Source organism: Felis catus, chromosome X (assembly GCF_018350175.1).
Source record: "Felis catus isolate Fca126 chromosome X, F.catus_Fca126_mat1.0, whole genome shotgun sequence".
Taxonomy (NCBI): domain Eukaryota; kingdom Metazoa; phylum Chordata; class Mammalia; order Carnivora; family Felidae; genus Felis; species Felis catus.
Genome location: NC_058386.1, coordinates 43598652 through 43617157, shown reverse-complemented (window position 1 = coordinate 43617157; position 18506 = coordinate 43598652). Strand labels below are relative to the sequence as shown.

Here is an 18506-nt window from a genome sequence, read left to right as displayed (position 1 = left end):
CATGAAAAAAAAATGCTCAACATCATTAGCCATCAGGGAAATGCAAATCAAAACCATAATCACATACCACTTTACACCCAGTAGGATAGCTATAATTAAAAAGACAAACAAGTGTTCAAAAGAATGTAGAGAAATTGAAACCCTCATATACCGCTCATGGGGATGTGAAATAGTGCATAATCCAGCAATTCCACTTCTAAGTATATTGACAAGAGAAATGAAAACGTATGTCCACACAAAAACTTGTTCATGAGTGCTCATAGCAGAATTACTCATAATAGCCAAAAGTGTGGGACGAGATAAAACAAAATGTGGTATATTCATACAATGGAATATCACTCAGCAATACAAAGAAGTGAAATACTAACACCTGCTGCAACACAGATGAACTTTGAAAACATTATGCTAAGAGAAAGAAGCCAGACACAAAGGGCTACACATTGTATTTAGTTTATATGAAATGTCCAGAATAGGCAAATCAATAGAGACAGAAAAATTAGTGGTTGCTTGGTGCTGGGAGTGGGGGAGTCGGGCGGGGGGGGGGGGGGGACTGGGATTAACTCCAAGTGGGTATGGGTTATTTTTGGGGGGGTGATGAAAGTGTTCCAAAATTAGATTATGGCTATAGATGTACAACTCTGTGAATATGCTGAAAACTATTGAATTGCATACTTTAAATGGGTGAATTGTGCAGCATGTGAATTGTATCTCAATAAAACTTTTACAAATACCTAAGGTTACAAAGAAAACTAGTTACACGGATCTAGGTTCATCAAAATTAAAAACAAAATTCTTGGGGCACCTGGGTGGCTCAGTTGGTTGAGCGTCTGACTGGCTCAGGTCATGACCTTGCAGTTCGTGAGTTCAAGCCCCACATTGGGCTCTGTGCTGACAGCTCAGAACCTGGAACTTGCTTTGGATTCTGTGTCTCCTTCTCTCTCTGCCCCTCCCCCACTCACATGTGAGCGCTCACTCGCTCTCTCTCTCAAAAATAAACATTAAAAAATTTAAAAAGACAAATTCTTGATAAAGAATTAGATGTACTTCTTTAAGAAAGAACTAAATAACAAGATCCAGGTCTCATAGCTATCTTCATTTTGATGTAGTGGTAAGTATAAATTTTGAGACATGTGCAAGGACAACACCACAAATGATTGATGGTTTCATTATCACCTCTAAAGAACAGAGTTGAAAACAGGTGTGGGGCAGGGTGGGGGTGGAGGGCAGAATAATCAAACCAGCTCATGTTTTCCTCTGATGAAGCTCCAGCATTAAAAAGCAGGTATAAGACACTTCCTTTCAGTGAGGCTGGAATTTGCAAGAGGGATTCCAGCCTAGTGCTTTTAGCATGTTTATGCCAAGTTGGCTATGCAAGCTGAATCACTGCCAAGCTGCTTAGATCTCTAGCTGTGCCCTGTAGTCACCTTGAATACAAGTAGAACAGGGCAGGTGGGAACCCAGTGATGTCTGGTTGCCAGGGAAAAGCAGGTTTGGAGGGGTAATGGAAAACTGACACAAAGAGAAAAGAAAGCACTAAGACATCTAAAGGTTCCGAATGCCCTCCCTCCTGTCCCCAACCATAAAAGATGATGTGACCAGAATAGCATGGGGCATCTGGGGCTAGAATTGGTGTGGTATTTTCCCCCAAATTTCTCCATGGATTGTCCCCTCTACCAGATTCCTACCCTCAGGACTGATATTCAAACATTTGACAAGTGGTAACAAATGAGCACAGACCAAGACTGGCAAATGCCAGTCATAGTACTAGAATAGGGTCCTAGAGGTCTTCCACTGTGACAGACATTACTTAACTGCAGTCACCAGATTGTGGGGAGGTCCCAGAGGTCTTAGAGGCAGGATTAAGGCAGTGGCTCTTTGTCATCTGGCATGAAGTAGATTCAACTCCTCTGCTAACAACTAAGATAGCTGTACTAATACACATCACCCCAAAGGTAGGATGGATAGGGAGAGAGAGGAGAACCTCCTTAAGGCTTTATAAATTAACGTTGTACAAACGGTTGATGCTTGCATTCATAGGACATCTCACTGATTGAACAGGTGGAAATTTTCCCTCTTGACAGAAGATAAGGTCCAAAAGAGGTTCTGGTGTGCCACTCCAAGCAGCTTTTCAAATTTAGACTCGAGAAAGCTGCTTAACTATGAAAGTAGGGTTATATTTGGGTTAAAAGTCTGTTCCCCACCTTTTCATCATCTAGGAAGAAACAAAGCAAGCAACTTGAGATGGGGACCAAAGAGTACTGGCCCACACTCCCAGCTTCCCCAGATCTGAACACTGAGACCTGTGTGTCCAGTAGGGCTCTCTCTCCTTGGACTGGGCGCTAACCCCCCTAGGATCCTCCTTCCACAGACTCATCCTTCAATTCATACCCTAGGTTCAATTCTTCTTCCCATAAAGAGCAAGTCTCCAAACAGAGAAGGAAATTGGATAAGCTAGATCCTTTAGGCACAGGGAAAACACATCCCTGGACTATGCATGGAGCTCCTGAGCAGTAAGAGAGGAGGTGAGCCATTTTAACGATAAACATTAATTTTTTTATTAAATTTCTAATCAAATACAACAATAATTTCTTTTCCTTCATTAAAAAAAACAACTATTTACAACATTACCAATTTGGGAAAAGATAAACAAAAGAGTAAAAAGAAAGAAAAGTGATTAAAAGACAAATTCCAAGACAGAATAAATAACAGCTTACTTAAATGCCTGCCTGGCCCTGGCTGCTGCCAGAGTGCCAGATCCTCAGCCTCAGAATTAGCAGTAGTTCAAGATATCCTCCAGGTTCAATGTGTCCAGGGGGGGGATTTTGGTGACTTCAAAGAAGACCCTGCAAAAGGAAGAGGGGCCTGCTCAGTGTAAAATGGGCCAAAGCAAACAGGGTCCATGGACTAAGTGGGACATAGGGCTCTTGGTTCGCTATCTTGCTTTAACCCTAAAGCAGAAAGTAAAGTGAACAGTACTAAATCTTTTTCCTTAAGTGAAGCTAGCCTGCCTCCCAATGGCTAAGCACAAACTCATCCTCACTGGAGCTTGGTACTTACCGGTGAGAATACTTGGAATGCACAGTCTTGAGCCTACTGCAAGGATGCAAAGTCAGCAGGATGTTTAGCTGCTTGACCAAGGGGTGAAGATCAGAGGTCTTGTAGCCACTGCAATACTCCAGGGCAGGAGCCTGGAAGAAGCAACATGAACAGTGACTTTTACCACAGGAAGTAGACCCTTCCTCTCTCTCTACTACCTCAAGTCCAAACTTCCTATACATGGTATACGTAGGGAAGATAGTCAAACACTTCAAAAATGCATACAGTGCAGACACTGACCAACAATTATAGAGTACTTCCTAGAAGACTAGGTTCCAGCTGTGAACTAGTGGTATGGCTATCCATAGTACGTATATACCATATACCTATACTTACCAGTTGAACATTAGCCCCGTGGTAGGTATTCATGTAAGTCAAAGTCCACTAAAGAATCTAAGGAACATGACTGGCTTTGTAATGTATTTGCTCTTAGGTGAAGAGCGGGTGGCCAGGCAAACCTCAGAATAAACTTAAGGTCCCAAATCAATAGACCACAGGAATTTAAGGCAGCTCCTCTTCCCTGGCTCTAAGAGCTATCATCCCAAGCATTTATTTTCTCATTCAATTTTAAGGCTTCCCATTATGTGGCAGAAGTAACATAGCAGAGCATTTGAGAGCAAAGGTTCCAGAGGCAAACTGCTTGGGTTCAAATTCTAGCTCTACCAACAGCAGGAACTTGAGCCAGTTATTAATTTCTTGGCGCCCCAGTTTCCCACTATGCCAAATGAGGATCATTACAGTAATTACATCATAGGATTAAATGAGTTAATATACACAATGCATATGGAACAGAGTCTAGCACATAGTAAGTGCCTGAGACATGCTAGCTAGGATTAATATTACCAAGTCCTGTGTAGGCTGCTGTGAATGCAAAGATGACCCAGGTTCCTGCCCCTAAGGAACCTGTAGTGGGGGAGACAGACATGCATGCAGAGAATTACAGAACATGTGGGAAAGGCTATAATGGAAGTGAGAATGGGACACTGGAGGAGCAGAGCAGCAGGACCCATGAACTTTCTCCAGGAGTCACAGAAAGCTTTGTAGAGGAAGACACATCTGCAATGGGTGTTGAAAGTCAACCTCCACAGGTAGAGAAAAAAAGGTTTATTCTGTAAGGCAGTGGTTTTCTAAAAAATGTCTTAAATTATTTTCCCTGAACTCCTTTTTTTTCAAACATCTTATCTGGAAGCCCAAATATCTTACCTGCAATTAGGGGTGGGAGCTGACAAACCCACCAGTTTGTATCCCTTTACCTTTTACATGGCCCCTGAGACACTTCTAAAGGAATCCCAGGGCTCTGCTAAATACTGTTTAGAAACAACTGCCACAGGGAAAGGGGAATCATTGGCATGCTGAGCAGGGGAGTAACACAAGGGGGTAACACATTATATTGAGTGTGTCAAATAAGATCAATGGCCCCATTGTCACTGCACAGGCTCAGGCCCCAATGCTTCATCTTGACTATTATGAAAGCCTACTCACTAGTGTTCCCACTTTTGCACTCTCTCTCATTTAATTCACTTTCTATACTGCTATACCGGTGCTGTTTCCAAAACACAGAAACACAAGTAGGTCACTCCTCTGCATAAAAACTTTCCAACGCCTTAGTATAGAGTGGGTCTCAGCTTGGTATCAAAGGTCTCTCACAATCTGATGACACCCTATTATTCTGGTCTCATCTCTCACTATTCCCTATTAATATATCCTCTGCTCTATCTATAGAAAGTGCCTTATTCTGCCCTGAAAACATCATACTTTTTTCTTATTGCCTTCACATCTTTTCAATTCTCATTCCCTCTACCAAGAATGTCTTCTCTCACACGTTCCTACGAATCTTTCAAGACCCAACTTAAAAGTACCCTCCTCTGTGAAGCCTTTCTCATCTATAGAAGCAGTATACACAGCACAGAGGACTGTGGAGCCATACTACCTGGATTCAGATCAGGGTTCACATTTAGCCAATACTCACTGGTACAGCCATGCCAAGTATTAAAACACTGATATATTTCTGTAGTGGTTAGCAAGCAGTTTGCTTCCCTGAACCCCTCAACTGTCTCCCTCAGCACCTATCACATTTCCCCAGGATCCAAAGGTCAAAGCCTGGCATAGCATGGGGCATCTGGGGCCACAGTTCCAAAGCTATGGCCACATCACTTCTGATTACACAGTAGGTATACAATGTGAACACTACTCCTAATCCCCAAAGACTAGTTCTGCCCCTCATTAGCAAAATCTGGGAAGTTATTTCTTATCTGTAAAGTATGGATAATTGTACTGATTTTGTGAGGATTAAACATTAATAAACAAAGTACTCACATCACTGTGCAAGCACTCAATAAATGCTAGCCATTTTTTTTCTTTTTCATCAACATCACTGCCATTTGTTGAATGCTTTCTCTGTCCCAAGAAATTTCAGTATGACTTGTCGAGTTCACACAACTGTTTATAAGATTCTTTCTCAGTACACATAGCTTTTCCCAACAGTAGTAGTTCCAGGATTTCTAGGTTGGAAGAGCTTAGGAGTTTTATTTTGTACTGGGGAAGAAGGCTTTAGGCACCTTCCTCTTCAGAGAAGAGCACCATACTGTACCTCTGAGTCCCCCATTAGACACATGGACAGTTGCTTTCACAACTCTGTTTTCTGGGTCTGTGCCTCTCAAATTCTGTTCCAATAAGCTCCCTCAGGGAAGTGGAGAGCAACCTTGCTGAGGGGACTGCATGGGGCAGGGATAAAATGGGGCTAGGTGAGAAGGGGGCCCATCCTACCCTCTGCTGCAACCAGAATAACCTCAAACGACTCTGTTTCGTGATATTGGGCTTTCTTTGGAACAAGGGGTACTGTGACTAAGAAAATAAAATAAAATAATTTAAAACCATTGCTGTAAAAGCCCTTTAGGCAGCCAGGCTCCTAACACATTGAGATGTCAAAGAATTTATAACCGTGGGTATGCAGCGGTTTTGTCACTGAGTTTCCCATGACCCTAATTTACACCTTCCTCCTGAATGGACCCTGTGTTTTTTTTCTTTTTAATTGAAGTACAGGCGACATACAATACTACATTAGTTTCAGGTGTATAACATAGTGATTCAACATTTACATACATTATGAAATGTTCACCAGGATAAGTGTAGCTACCATCTGCCCCCATACAACATTATTACAATATTACTGACTATATTCCCTATGCTGTACTATACATCCTATGACTTATTTATTTTGTAACTGGAAATTTTTACCTTTTAATACCCTTCACCTATTTCATCCATCCCCTCACCCCTCTCCCCTCACCAGTTTGTTCTCCATATTTATGAATGTTTGTTTCATTTTTTTTAGATCCCACATATAAGTGAAATAATACAGTATTTGTCTTTCTCTTAATTCACTTAGTATAATATCCTCTAGGTGTATCCATGTTGTCACAAATGGGAAGATTTTATTCTTTTTTATGGCTAAGTAACATTCCAGTGTGTGTGTGTGTGTGTGTGTGTGTGTGTGTGTGTACACACCACATCTTCTTTATTCATTCATCCATCAAAGGGCACTTAGGTTGCTGACTCTGTGCTTTTAAATCTCAACCCCTTGCCCCCAGCAAGTGTTTGTTTACCCAGTGTCCGAGTTTCTTCATGTAGAGGGCCAGGAGGAAGGAGCCAGCAGCTAGCTTGGAAGCCCTCTCCTGGATATAGTCGTATTCCTGCAGAGTCATCTCACAGATGAAGCGGGACAAAGTCAGCGTCTTCATGCTGGCATGGAGGCACTAAAGGTAGCAAGAGCACTGGCTCAGCAACCAATTCAGAAAACCAGCACCAAGCAGAAGACCCCCTGTACCCATTCTCTCTAGTTATCCGAACTCAGGCCTAAATGGTTCTCTGCCTGAACAAGTTACCTGTCCTGCTACCATGACTCATATGAAGGACCCTACCCGCCAAAGTATAGAATCTTTAGCGGGGGTGGGATTCTGAAATCGGCAATAGGATTTGCTCCCTTTAGGGTTTTTAGCCAATTTATCAATTTATCCAACTGTAACTCTGCACCTGGCTCCACCCTAGAAATATTCCATGCCTCAAAAGAACTTCTCTTTTCTTGTTTGACTCTTTTTAAAAATATATATAACCAATAACACACAGACAAAAGTACACACGTGTACTTGTATAATACAATAAATAATTACAAAGTGACCTCCCCTGTAACTAATACTCAGATGAAGAGAGCTTTACCAGCATCTCCCCCAAACTTCCCACATATTCCTTCCTGATCAAGGAATCTTCTTCCCCTCCCCTACGCTGCCTTTACCTAAACTTAAGGGCACGCCACGAAAATCTTCAACTTTGTTACCCCCACACTTCATAAAGATTGCCAATCTAGGAGGACAGATTGAAGAAGAAATTCCCCAGCACCCCCCCCCCCCCACCACAGCCCCTTTCCCTTTTCCTGCCACTCAGGCGGCCACTCTGGGTATGGAAAAGACTAACCCAGTAGTGGGGAGAATGTGGATGTGCCTCCTCCCTCTTACCCTAGCATATCTTCGCAGAAAATGATAGGCAATGGGAATGTTGATATCAAATTTGAGGGTCTGCAGGATGCTGATTTCCATGGTGAGCATCTCATCTCGCTGATAAATATCATCACAGATGTACAGGAAGTCATCCACACAAGGTGGGCAAGATTCCTATGGGTGGAGAGGAGAGACAGTCATAACCAGGCAAAAGCAGCCCACTCCTCTGTGCTTTGAGGTAAAAGGCAGTGGGGGAGAGAAGTGAAGGAGAGGAGGCAATAACATGTCCCAGCATAAACCTTCAGGGTAGCTCTGAGAGCAAACTTCTGTTGACTTCAGTGGTCCATCTGAAAAACAAAATCAGAGACATAGGAGAAGTCTGCCCCCAAACTGTACTACTGGAGAGAGAACAGGGCCTCTTGGGGTATATTCTTACTGTTAGAAGTGGTATAATATGACACAGTAACTGGGAGCAATGATCTCTCTATTAATGAGTGAAAACCTGGAATGGAAATCTAAGACTTGCTCTGGGGAAAGGGGGGGAGGGAGGGAAGGGAGGGAAGAGAGGAAAGGAGACCATGGAAAGTAGAGCTAGAGAGAGAAAATAAGCCCATACTTTGTTTCCTAGTCTAAGAAATTAATATGGATGTTTGGGAGGAGCACTACTAGGGTAGTAGGCAGTGAGAGACAGGCAGGCAGCCACAGAGAGAGCCTAAGCAGAGACTGAGGAAGGACTCAGGGGGTGGGAGGATGTGCTTGGGGGCTAGACTGGAAAGATCCAGACCAGGCCAAGGGTGAGAAGAACCCAGATCCAGGAGCACCTTAACATGTTCTGCCCTCTGCAGGTTGAAACTTGGTTGTGGGGAGAAGACCAGGAGGCAGGAAGACCCCCTGAATCTTTTATGCAGCTACACCTAACTGCCCACCCCAGTGTTCTTCCCACATCTTTCTCTATTTTTATATCTCAGACTAGACCAAGCCTCTAGTCTGCAGACAAGGAAATTGAGGCACAGAAAGAGTATGCAAATAGCTCAAGTTAACACAGCACCTAGCACCAACACCAGGGCAAGAAACTCTCCCTTTCTTTGCTCTACTCACCAGTGGTTCCTTCCTTTCTTCTCTTCTCATACCATTTCCACACCTCCCCTTGCAAAAGTCTTTCTGTATTTCCCTACCCCCCACAGGAGGGGAACACACCCCTTCTCCAAAAAACATAGTGGGGCCCTTCGTCCTGATAACCAGAAGAGGAGTGCTCCTGGTTCCAAGATTTGCTAAGTAGTGCCTCTTTGCACTCTGCTCCTCCTTCTGCTGTTGGCCAGTGATTCCCAACTTCTTTTTAGCCCCCTTGGGGCTGAGGCATGGAGCACTTGCTAAGCCATAAAGATGGCCCTAGGTAGGGGAAGGAAGGAGGAGGGTGAGGAGGGAAGGAGAGAGGGAAAGAGAGCAAGGAATGAACCAGGGAGTGAGTGAACAGGGAAGGAAATGAGCCACACAGGGGAGCAATAAACGAGAGAGAAAGAGACACAGTGAGGGAGGAAAAAAGGAGAGAGGGAGAAGGGAAAGGAGGCTAGGGATAAAGGAAGGGATGGAGGGAGGAAGTGAGTCAGAGAAGGTGGGAAAGAAGGAGAGACCAAGAGAGGGAGGGAAAGAGGATGGAAGGGAGCATGGGTGGGAGGAAGTGAACATGTTAGAGGGAGCTATCAAGAGGTAGAGCTTAGAGGGAGCAGACAGTGAGGGGGAACAAGAGAACCAGGGAGCAAGTGAGTAGGGAAGGAAGTGAACCAGAGAGGAAAGTAGGAAAAGAGCAAGGGAGGGCAGGAGAAAAGAGCGGAGAAGCAAGGGAAGAAGATGAGAGGAGGATGGGAAATAGCTAGAATTAGAGACAGTCGTGGTGCCAGAGTACCAGGGAGCAAGGGTGGGAGATAGGGTGGGAAGGAGCACTCAAGGAAGGGAGAGAAGGCATTTACAGAAAAGGAAGGAAGGGAGGATGGGAGGGGGAAGCAAAATAGGAGGAGGGAGGAAGTCTGAAAGGAATGAGGTGGGGACTAAGGAGAGATGGGATGGGAGAAGAGAGCAAGGGAAGGGAAAAGAAAAGGAGGGAAGAAGTAAGGGAGGGTGAGAAGAAGATTGAGTGGAACAGAGTAAGGGGTTGTGGCAGAAAGAGAGACCAGAAGGAGGGATGGATGGAATTAGGTTGGGAGGAGGGGAGAGAGGGAACTAGGGAAGGAGAGAAACAGTGATAGAAGAAGTGATGCAGGAAGGAAACCCAGTTTGGAGTGGATGAGTGTATAAGACAGGGATGGAGGAATGAGGGAGGGATAGACAGAAGGCTGGAAAAAGGAAGAGAGCTAGAGAGCAAGGGCAGAAGTGAAGCAAGGAGGGAAGTGAAGCAAGAGCTGTAAGAAAGGGAAGGAGAGAAGAGGTAAGGAGCAAAAGAGGGAGGACTGAAATGAGGGAAGGAGGTCCGTGATCATGGTAGGGAGTGAGGGAGTGAAGGAGTAAAGGAGGGAGGGAAGCATGAAGCAAGTTAGGGATAAAGTTGGAGAGGGAGTGAGCGAGGGATCACAAAAACAAACCTACAGCTCTAAAGCTCTTCGAATGCAGTAAAAGTTGCTATCTCTCTGCTTCTAAATCCAAGGTTTCACACAACTAGCCTATCTATAGAAAAATAAGTTGAATAAGATCATTTAGCATCTAAAGAAGAGGAAAGAACCAGATAAATGAGATGGATTATGGTTATAAAGGAAAGGCCTGCTACTTGCTTTTATAATGCTACTTCAAAAATAACTATTTCACCTGGACTCATTACCATCTACACAAGGTCATTTTCTCTTAAATGTCTCCAGCACCCAGGTTTGGAACTGCTTTCTTATATATGAAGTTCAAGACTCCACTAGGTAGAGATGGAGTTGGCAGAAGAAAAAAAGGGTGTGGTAGGAGGGCACATAATTATGGATCAACAGGAAGATTTACAAAGAACAACCTATTTAACTAGGCACATAACCACATACACACGTCTTCAAAGAGGAAATGAAAGAACCCTGTGGACACCAGGAAACAAACACACCATGATTGCCACCTAACACAAGCTTCATTGCTAAGAAAGAGACCAAAAAAGGTAGGTAATATTATTTTTGTTTGTGTGTATGTATCTGTACACACACACACACACACAGGCACACATATATGCAAGTATAAGCATGTATGTGTTTGTGTGCATATACATGTATATGATACATGCACACATATGCCTACATACATACTGATTTTTGTAAACATACACGCACATACACATCTGACTCAGACAGAAACTTGATTAATTATCTCCAGGCTCTATGAACTCGGGCTCACCTCAAATTTTGCTGCAATCAGAAACGCAGTGGAACCAAGGAGTTGGAGCTTGTCCCTCTTGCATATTACCTCCATAAGGTAGTGATCCACCAGTTTCACTGCCAAGTACAGGGTCTCATGACTCATCTCAAAGGTCATCTGGAGTAATACACAAACAGGAATCTGCATATTGTCCCACCCCAAAGCCACACCCAGCAGATCTAACCACCTGGTCTGCAGCATGGTGGACAGTGGAGCTACCAGGCCTGGCCAGCCTACACTCTGCTATGAATGTGGGCACTCCTTCAGCTAGGTGCCTGGCCATATCTCCTGTGCCTTTGAGGACCTGGATAATTCTTGCCTTACACAATGAGGTAGATGATCAGTCTTACAAAAGAGATGGTCTGTCTTCTCTATGAGAACCTCGAGTAAACACACCCTCTTGCCTTGGTCTCCAATACCTAGAGTCTTGCTTTCCCCACTTGCTACTACATTATATGGTGAACTCCCCCAAAGAGATCATGTTTATTTAGCTCTAAAATACAGAGACCTGTTTATTATTCGTTCATTAGTGTTTCTTCCCAATTAGATATACTATTAGAATATATGAATTGGGAACAAGTACCAATAGCACCATTTGGAAGTGAGCTGAGGGACTAGAGAAACCAAGATGAGATTAAAGCATTAGTACTATAATCCTCCTTCCCCTTTTTCTCTTATCTATTCTTGTCTTGCCTTCACCAGCTTGAGGAAACCACCTCCTATAACTCTAGACCCAGTGTTAGTGCTGGCCCATATGGCCTACCTCACAGAGGTATCATCCTCAGAGAACTGCTACTTTCCATTCTTATCTTTTTTTCTTTCAGTAATTATTTGACCTCAATTTCTTAATACTTAAGGTGGTAGTCATTACCTACTTCATTTGCATGAACTCTGTCCATCTCTTTCTTATGATATTGCTTTGGAAAATGTGGTAGGCAGAATAAAATGTTCACATTCTAATCCCCAGGACCTATGAATATGTTATTTTACATGGCAAAGGGAAATTAAAATAGAATATGGAATTAAGATTGTAGTCAGCCAAATTTAAAATAGGGTGATTATCCTGGATTATCTGCATGGACCCAATGAAATCACAAGGGCTCTTAAAAGTGGAAGAGGCAGGAGAGAGTAATGCATTGTGAGAAAGACTCTTCTGGCCATTGCTGGCCTTGAGTTACCTCTGTGAGTAAATGACAAAGCCAATGCGTGCATAGCCTCTTTCCAGTACCTCACATAGGCACATGGTTACCCATGTAGCACACTGTTACAACATGGTAACATCTAAAGTGTAGGTAATATCTGAATGAATGGTTGAAATTTGGAGTCAAATATTCAAATGAGCAGCAGTGTCAGTTATAGTAATCCTCCTTCCTTGAATTTAAGACAGTACTCTTCTAAAATAATTCTACCACCTGGGACTACATAGAACAAGTATAATTGTTCTTGTGACAGCCCTTCAGCTACTGAAGAAACTTATCACATCTCCTATAAATTTCCATTCCAGACCAAATAACTTGACTTCCTCTATTCCTCACATGATATGGTTTTCTGTCCCTCAGCATCAGGAGGAGCCTAACTTTGTGCCAGTTAGAGAAAAGTGGCAGTGCTTTGGATAATTCAAGTAGCTACATTAAACAAAGACAAGAAGCCTTTCAGCACTATAAGCAAGGTTCTCTCCCTCATAACTGCCTTTGGCTAGCACACCCTTCTAATTGTTCATAAATGATTATGCTCCTTATCTGGGGATAAGCAAGAAACAAGAGGGAAGTAATAAATTAAAAAACCTATAGAAAATATAAAGATTACTCTTAGTCTCAAACTAGGAGACAAATCTGACAAAATTTATCACAAATTCCAAAACTCAAAGACCATCTTCTGCAAAGATAAATAAATGGAGAAAATTGCCCAAATATATAAAAAAGACCAACTAATTTTTCAAGGGGAAATGTTCTGAGAAAACCAGAGCAAGTGTCTATTTATGAAGCCTTTTCATTGCAAAGAACTGAAACAAACTTTTTAAAAGCATATCCTCGACAAGATCTGAGAGGACACTGAATCTAAGAAGAGAACACTGTGGGATCCGGAAAGACTAGTTTCTGATGAAAAATCACGTTATTAAAAAAAAAAATGTAATAGAGAAAGCGAACAGTACATTCAGTTATGACAAAAATCAAATCAATTATTCTAAAGGCTGCTTTAAGAAATTCTCCCAGAAATGAGAGGCAAGAGAGAGTTGAAAATATGAAAGAAAAGTTGAGATACAAGAACAGATTATGGAGATACACATGTACACATGCATATACACACACACTCAGAATGAGAGAAGAGGCAGAAGAGAAACAATAAGTAATAGTTAATAGATAGATAGATAGATAGATAGATAGATAGAAATTTCTCTAAGCCAGTCTCTCCTCCACCCATCCAAGATGCCAAAAGGCAAGAAGACTAAGGGGAAGAAGGTGGCCCTGGCCCCTGCTGTGGCAAAACAGCAGGAGGTCAAGGAGATGGTCAATCCCGTTTGAGAAAAGGCTCAAGAATTTTGGCATCAGATAGGACACCCAGCCCAAAAGGGACCTCATTCACTTGTCTAATAGCCCTGCTACATCCGGCTGCAGCAGCAAAGGGCTTTCTCTCTATATAACTATCTAAAAGTACCTCCTGCAATTTACCAATTCACCTAGGCCTTGGACCACCAAACAGCTACTCAACTGGTTAAGCTGGCCCAACAAATACAGACCAGAGACAAAGCAAGAGAAGCAGCAGAGATTGTTGGCCCAGGCTCAGGAGAAAGCTGCCAGCAAAGCGATGTCCCCACTAAGAGGCCACCTGTCCTTTGAGTTGGGGTTAATACTGTCACCAACTTGGTGGAAAACAAGAAGGCTCAGCTGGTAGTGATTGCACATGATGTGGCTCCGATTGAGATGGTTGTTTTCCTGCCTGCCCTGTGTTATAAGATGGGGGTTCCCTACTGCATCAAAGAGAAGGCCAGGCTGGGCGTCTGGTCCACAGGAAGACCTGCACCACTGTCGCCTTCACACAAGTTAACTCCAAAGACAAAGGAGATCTGACTAAGCTGGTGGAAGTTATCAGGACCAATCACAATGACAGATACGATGGGATCTGTCGACGCTGGGGAGGCAACATCCTGGGTTCAAAGTTGGTGGCTGCATTGCCAAGCTGGAAAAGGCAAAGGCTAAAGAACTGGCCACTAACTGGCTAAGTGTATGCTGTTGAATTTTATGTACACCAAAGTAGTGAAAATTCTATTATGTCAAAGTAATGAATTTTATGTACATCAAAGTAATGAAAAAAACCCTCTTTTTCAAAGAAAATTTCTCTGAAGCAAAGACAGATTTATTCTTCAGACTGAAAGGACTCACAATATAATGGACAAAGTTAAGGAAAACAGAAATGTCAAAAATAATTCTTTGTAGGGAAGGTAATGCATTAAACAACAATAATATGGATCTAAGTCTCAATTATCTTGACTACACATAGAAGCAAAAATAAACTACAAGTGTGCAAATTATCTTACTTGAGAGGCAATTAACAGATCAGGTTCACTAAAGGAGTTGATTTTTTTTAATGTTTATCAATTTCTGAGAGAGAAAGAGAGAGTGAACAGGAGAGGAGCAGATAGGGAGACAGAATCAGAAGCAGGCTCCAGGCTCTGAGCTGTCAGCACAGAGCCTGACCCGGGGCTTGAACTCACAGGCCAAGAGGTCATGACCTGAGCTGAAATTGGCCACTTAACTGACTGAGCCACCCAAGCACCCCAAAGAGTTGATTAAATAATAGACTCTATCCATATAATAGAATATTATGCAACAGCTGGAAAAATTGCTAAGACGTTCTTAAAAGAGCAAGTTGCAGAGCAATGTGTACAGCATGACCTATTCATGTAACAACAATATCACAAAACCCACACTCATTAAAAAGTGGTATTTTTAGGGACACCTGGGTGGCTCAGTTGGTTAAGTGTCCAACTTCATTTCAGGTCATGATCTCACAGTTTGTGGGTTCGAGCCCCGCGTCGGGCTCTGCTGACAGCTCAGAGCTTAGATTCTACTTCAAATTCTGTGTCTCCCTCTCTCTCTGTCCCTCCCCCACTTACACTCTGTCTCTATCAAAAATAAATAAACATTTTAAAAAAAATTTAAGATAAAAATTTAAATAAATTTAAAAATGGTATTTTTGTAAGTATATACATGTATATATATGTGTGTGCATTCATGTATTCCTCATAAAATGTAAGATTTTTAAAGAAAGATAGTCAGGGTGAGCTTGAGCCCCCCCATCTGGCCAGCTCGAGCCTCTCTGCCAGTAAGCACAAGCCCCACTTCAGTTTGGAGAGAAGATGGTGGCATAGGAGGACGCTTGGCTCACCTCCTCCTGTTGATCGCTTAGATTCCACCCACATCTGCCTAAATAACCCAGAAACCCGCCAGAATACCAGCAGAATGGAATCTCCGGAGCAAAGTATAGACAAGAGGCCCAGGGAAGAGGGTAGGAAGGGTGGAGAGGCGGTAAATGCTACAAGGACTGGCGGGAGGGAGCCGGGGCAGTGGAGGGGCAGCCCACCCGGCAAGGCAGAGCCCCCAAGTCTGACTTGAAAAAGCAGAGGGGCCAGACGGAGTGAGTTCTGACAGCCAGCAGGACTTAACATCTGGAATATTAAAAGTCAACAGCTCTGCTCTCAGAGAGCAGGGAGGGCGGGAGGACACCAGGAGGGAAAGTTGTTGAGCCCTGGAAGACAGAGCTCAGCTCGGCGGGGAACAAAGGCACTGGCCAGCGCCATCTCCCTCTCCCATCCCCCAGCCGAAATCCCAAACGGAACCATTTCCCATCACCAAACTTGCTTGCACCGTGCAAACGCCCAATGCTGTGCTTCTGTGGATCCATCCCGCTGACAGGTCTGCCTCCCTCCCAGTGCTGCAGGGACCCTCCGGAAGCAGACCACTGATGGCAAAGTGAGCTAAGCCTGCTCCTCCCACCCCTGTGCACCTTGCGGATCCACCCATTCACCCCGGCTAATACGCCAGAACCCATCAAAGCAGAACCACAAGCCTGGCAGTGTGCAAGTAGCCCAGACAGGGGCCTCACCACTCCACAGTGAGTCGTGCTCCTGGGAGAGGGGAAGATAAGCTACACACCAGTCTGACTGCGGCCCCGCCCACCAACACAAGTTACTCCAGAGAGCACAGGGGAAGTGCCCTGCAGTTCCACGCCACCCCAGGGACTATCCAAAATGATGAAATGGAAGATTTCTTCTCAAAAGAAACCCCAGGAAGTAGCAATGCTAACGAATTGATCAAAAACGATTTAAGCAATATAATGGAACAAGAATTTAGAATAATAGTCCTAAAATTAATCACCAGGCTTGAAAAAAGTATACAGGACAGCAGAGAATCTATTGCTACAGAGATTAGGGGACTAAGAAATAGTCATGAGGAGCTAAAAAATGCTATAACTGAGGTGCAAAAAAAAATAGAAATGACAACAGCTCGGATTGAAGAGGCAGAGGAGAGAATAGGTGAATTAGAAGATAAATTATGGAAAAAGAGGAAGATAAGAAAAAGAGAGATAAAAAAAATCCAGGAGCATGAGGGGAGAATTAGAGAACTAAGTCATGCAATGAAACGGAACAATATCCATATCATAGGAATTCCAGAAGAGGAAGAGAGAAAGGGGCTGAAGGTATACTTCAACAAATCATAGCTGGGAACTTCCCTGATACAGGGAAGGAAAAAGGCATTGAAATCCAAGAGGCAAAGAGAACTCCCTTCAGACGTAACTTGAATCGATTTCTGCACAATATATCATAGCAAAGCTGGCAAAATACAAGGATAAAGAGAAAATTCTAAAGGCAGATAGGGATAAACACACTCTAACATATAAGGGGAGACCGATAAGTCTAGTGGCAGATCTATCTACTGAAACTTGGCAGGCCAGAAAGGAACCACAGGAAATCTTCAATGTGATAAATAGAAAAAATATACAGCCGAGAATCCTTTATCCAGCAAGTGTGTCAATCAGAATAGGAGAGATAAATGTCTTCCCAAACAAACAAAAAACTGAAGGAATTCATCACCACTAAACCAGCCCTACAAGAGATCCTAAGGGGGATTCTGTGAGTGAAATGTTGCAAGAACCACAAAGTACCAGAGCCATCACTACAAGCATGAAACCTACAGACATCACAATGACTCTAAACCCATATCTTTCTACAATAACACTGAATGTAAATGGACTAAATGTGCCAACCAAAAGATATATGGTATCAGAATGGATAAAAAAACAAAATCCATCTATTTGCTGTCTACAAGAGACTCATTTTAGACCTGAGGACACTTTTAGATTGAGAGCGAGGGATGGAGAACTATTTATCATGCTACTGGAAGCCAAAAGAAAGCTGGAGTAGCCATACTTACATCAGACAAACTAGACTCTAAATTAAAGGCTGTAACAAGAGATGAAGAAGGGCATTATATAATAATCATAGGGGCTATCTATCAGGAAGAGCTAACAATCATAAATGTCTATGCGCCGAATACGGGAGCCCCCAAATGTATAAAACAATTAATCACAAATATAAGCAATCTTATTGATAAGAATGTGGTAATTGCAAGGGACTTTAATACTCCACTTACAGCAAAGGATAGATCATGCAGACACAAGATCAATAAAGAAACAAGGGCCCTGAATGATACATTGGATCAGATGGACCTGACAGATATATTTAGAACTCTGCATCAAAAAGCAACAGAATATGCTTTCTTCTCGAGTGCACATGGAACATTCTCCAAGATGGATCACATACTGGGTCACAAAACAGCCCTTCATAAGTATAAAAGAATTGAGATCATACCATGCACACTTGCAGACCACAGTGCTATGAAGCTTGAAATCAACCACAGGAAAAAGTATAGAAAACCTCCAAAAGCATGGAGGTTAAAGAACACCCTACTAAAGAATGAGTGGGTCAACCAGGCAATTAGAGAAGAAACTTAAAAATATATAGAAAATGAAAATGAAAATACAACAATCCAAACGCTTTGGGATGCAGCAAAGGCAGTCCTCAGAGGAAAATACATTGCAATCCAGGCCTATCTCAAGAAACAAGAAAAATCCCAAATACAAAATCTAACCACACACCTAAAGGAAACAGAAGCAGAACAGCAAAGACACCCCAAACCCAGCAGAAAAGAAATAATAAAGATCAGAGCAGAAATAAACAATATAGAATCTAAAAATATTGTAGATCAGATCAATGAAACCAAGAGTTGGTTTTTTTGAAAAAATAAACAAAATTGACAAACCTCGAGCCAGGCTTCTCAAAAAGAAAAGGGAGATGACCCAAATAGATAAAATCATGAATGAAAATGGAATTATTACAACCAATCCCTCAGAAATACAAACAATTATCAGGGAATACTAGGAAAAATTATATGCCAACAAACTGGACAACCTGGAAGAAATGGACAAATTCCTAAGCACCCACACACTTCCAAAACTCAAACAGGAAGCAACACAAAACTTGAACAG

General features: G+C 42.8%; 1 protein-coding gene and 1 pseudogene across 3 annotated transcripts in view; one reads left to right on the top strand and one right to left on the bottom strand.

The window, feature by feature from the left end:
• Positions 1–2582: 2582 nt before the first annotated feature.
• CCNB3 (cyclin B3) overlaps positions 2583–18506 on the bottom strand; it is a 79968-nt gene continuing 64044 nt past the window's right edge. For all 3 annotated transcript variants that reach the window (XM_045050913.1, XM_045050914.1, XM_019823821.3), the window contains 5 exons: positions 10941–11078; positions 7608–7763; positions 6702–6851; positions 3058–3188; positions 2583–2843 (listed from right to left, as the gene is read on the bottom strand). In XM_045050913.1, coding sequence (XP_044906848.1) covers positions 2771–2843; positions 3058–3188; positions 6702–6851; positions 7608–7763; positions 10941–11078 — 648 coding nt within the window. In that variant the 3' untranslated portion in view covers positions 2583–2770. The remainder of the gene's footprint in view (positions 2844–3057; positions 3189–6701; positions 6852–7607; positions 7764–10940; positions 11079–18506) is intronic.
• Positions 13388–14195, top strand: LOC102902245 (annotated as a pseudogene).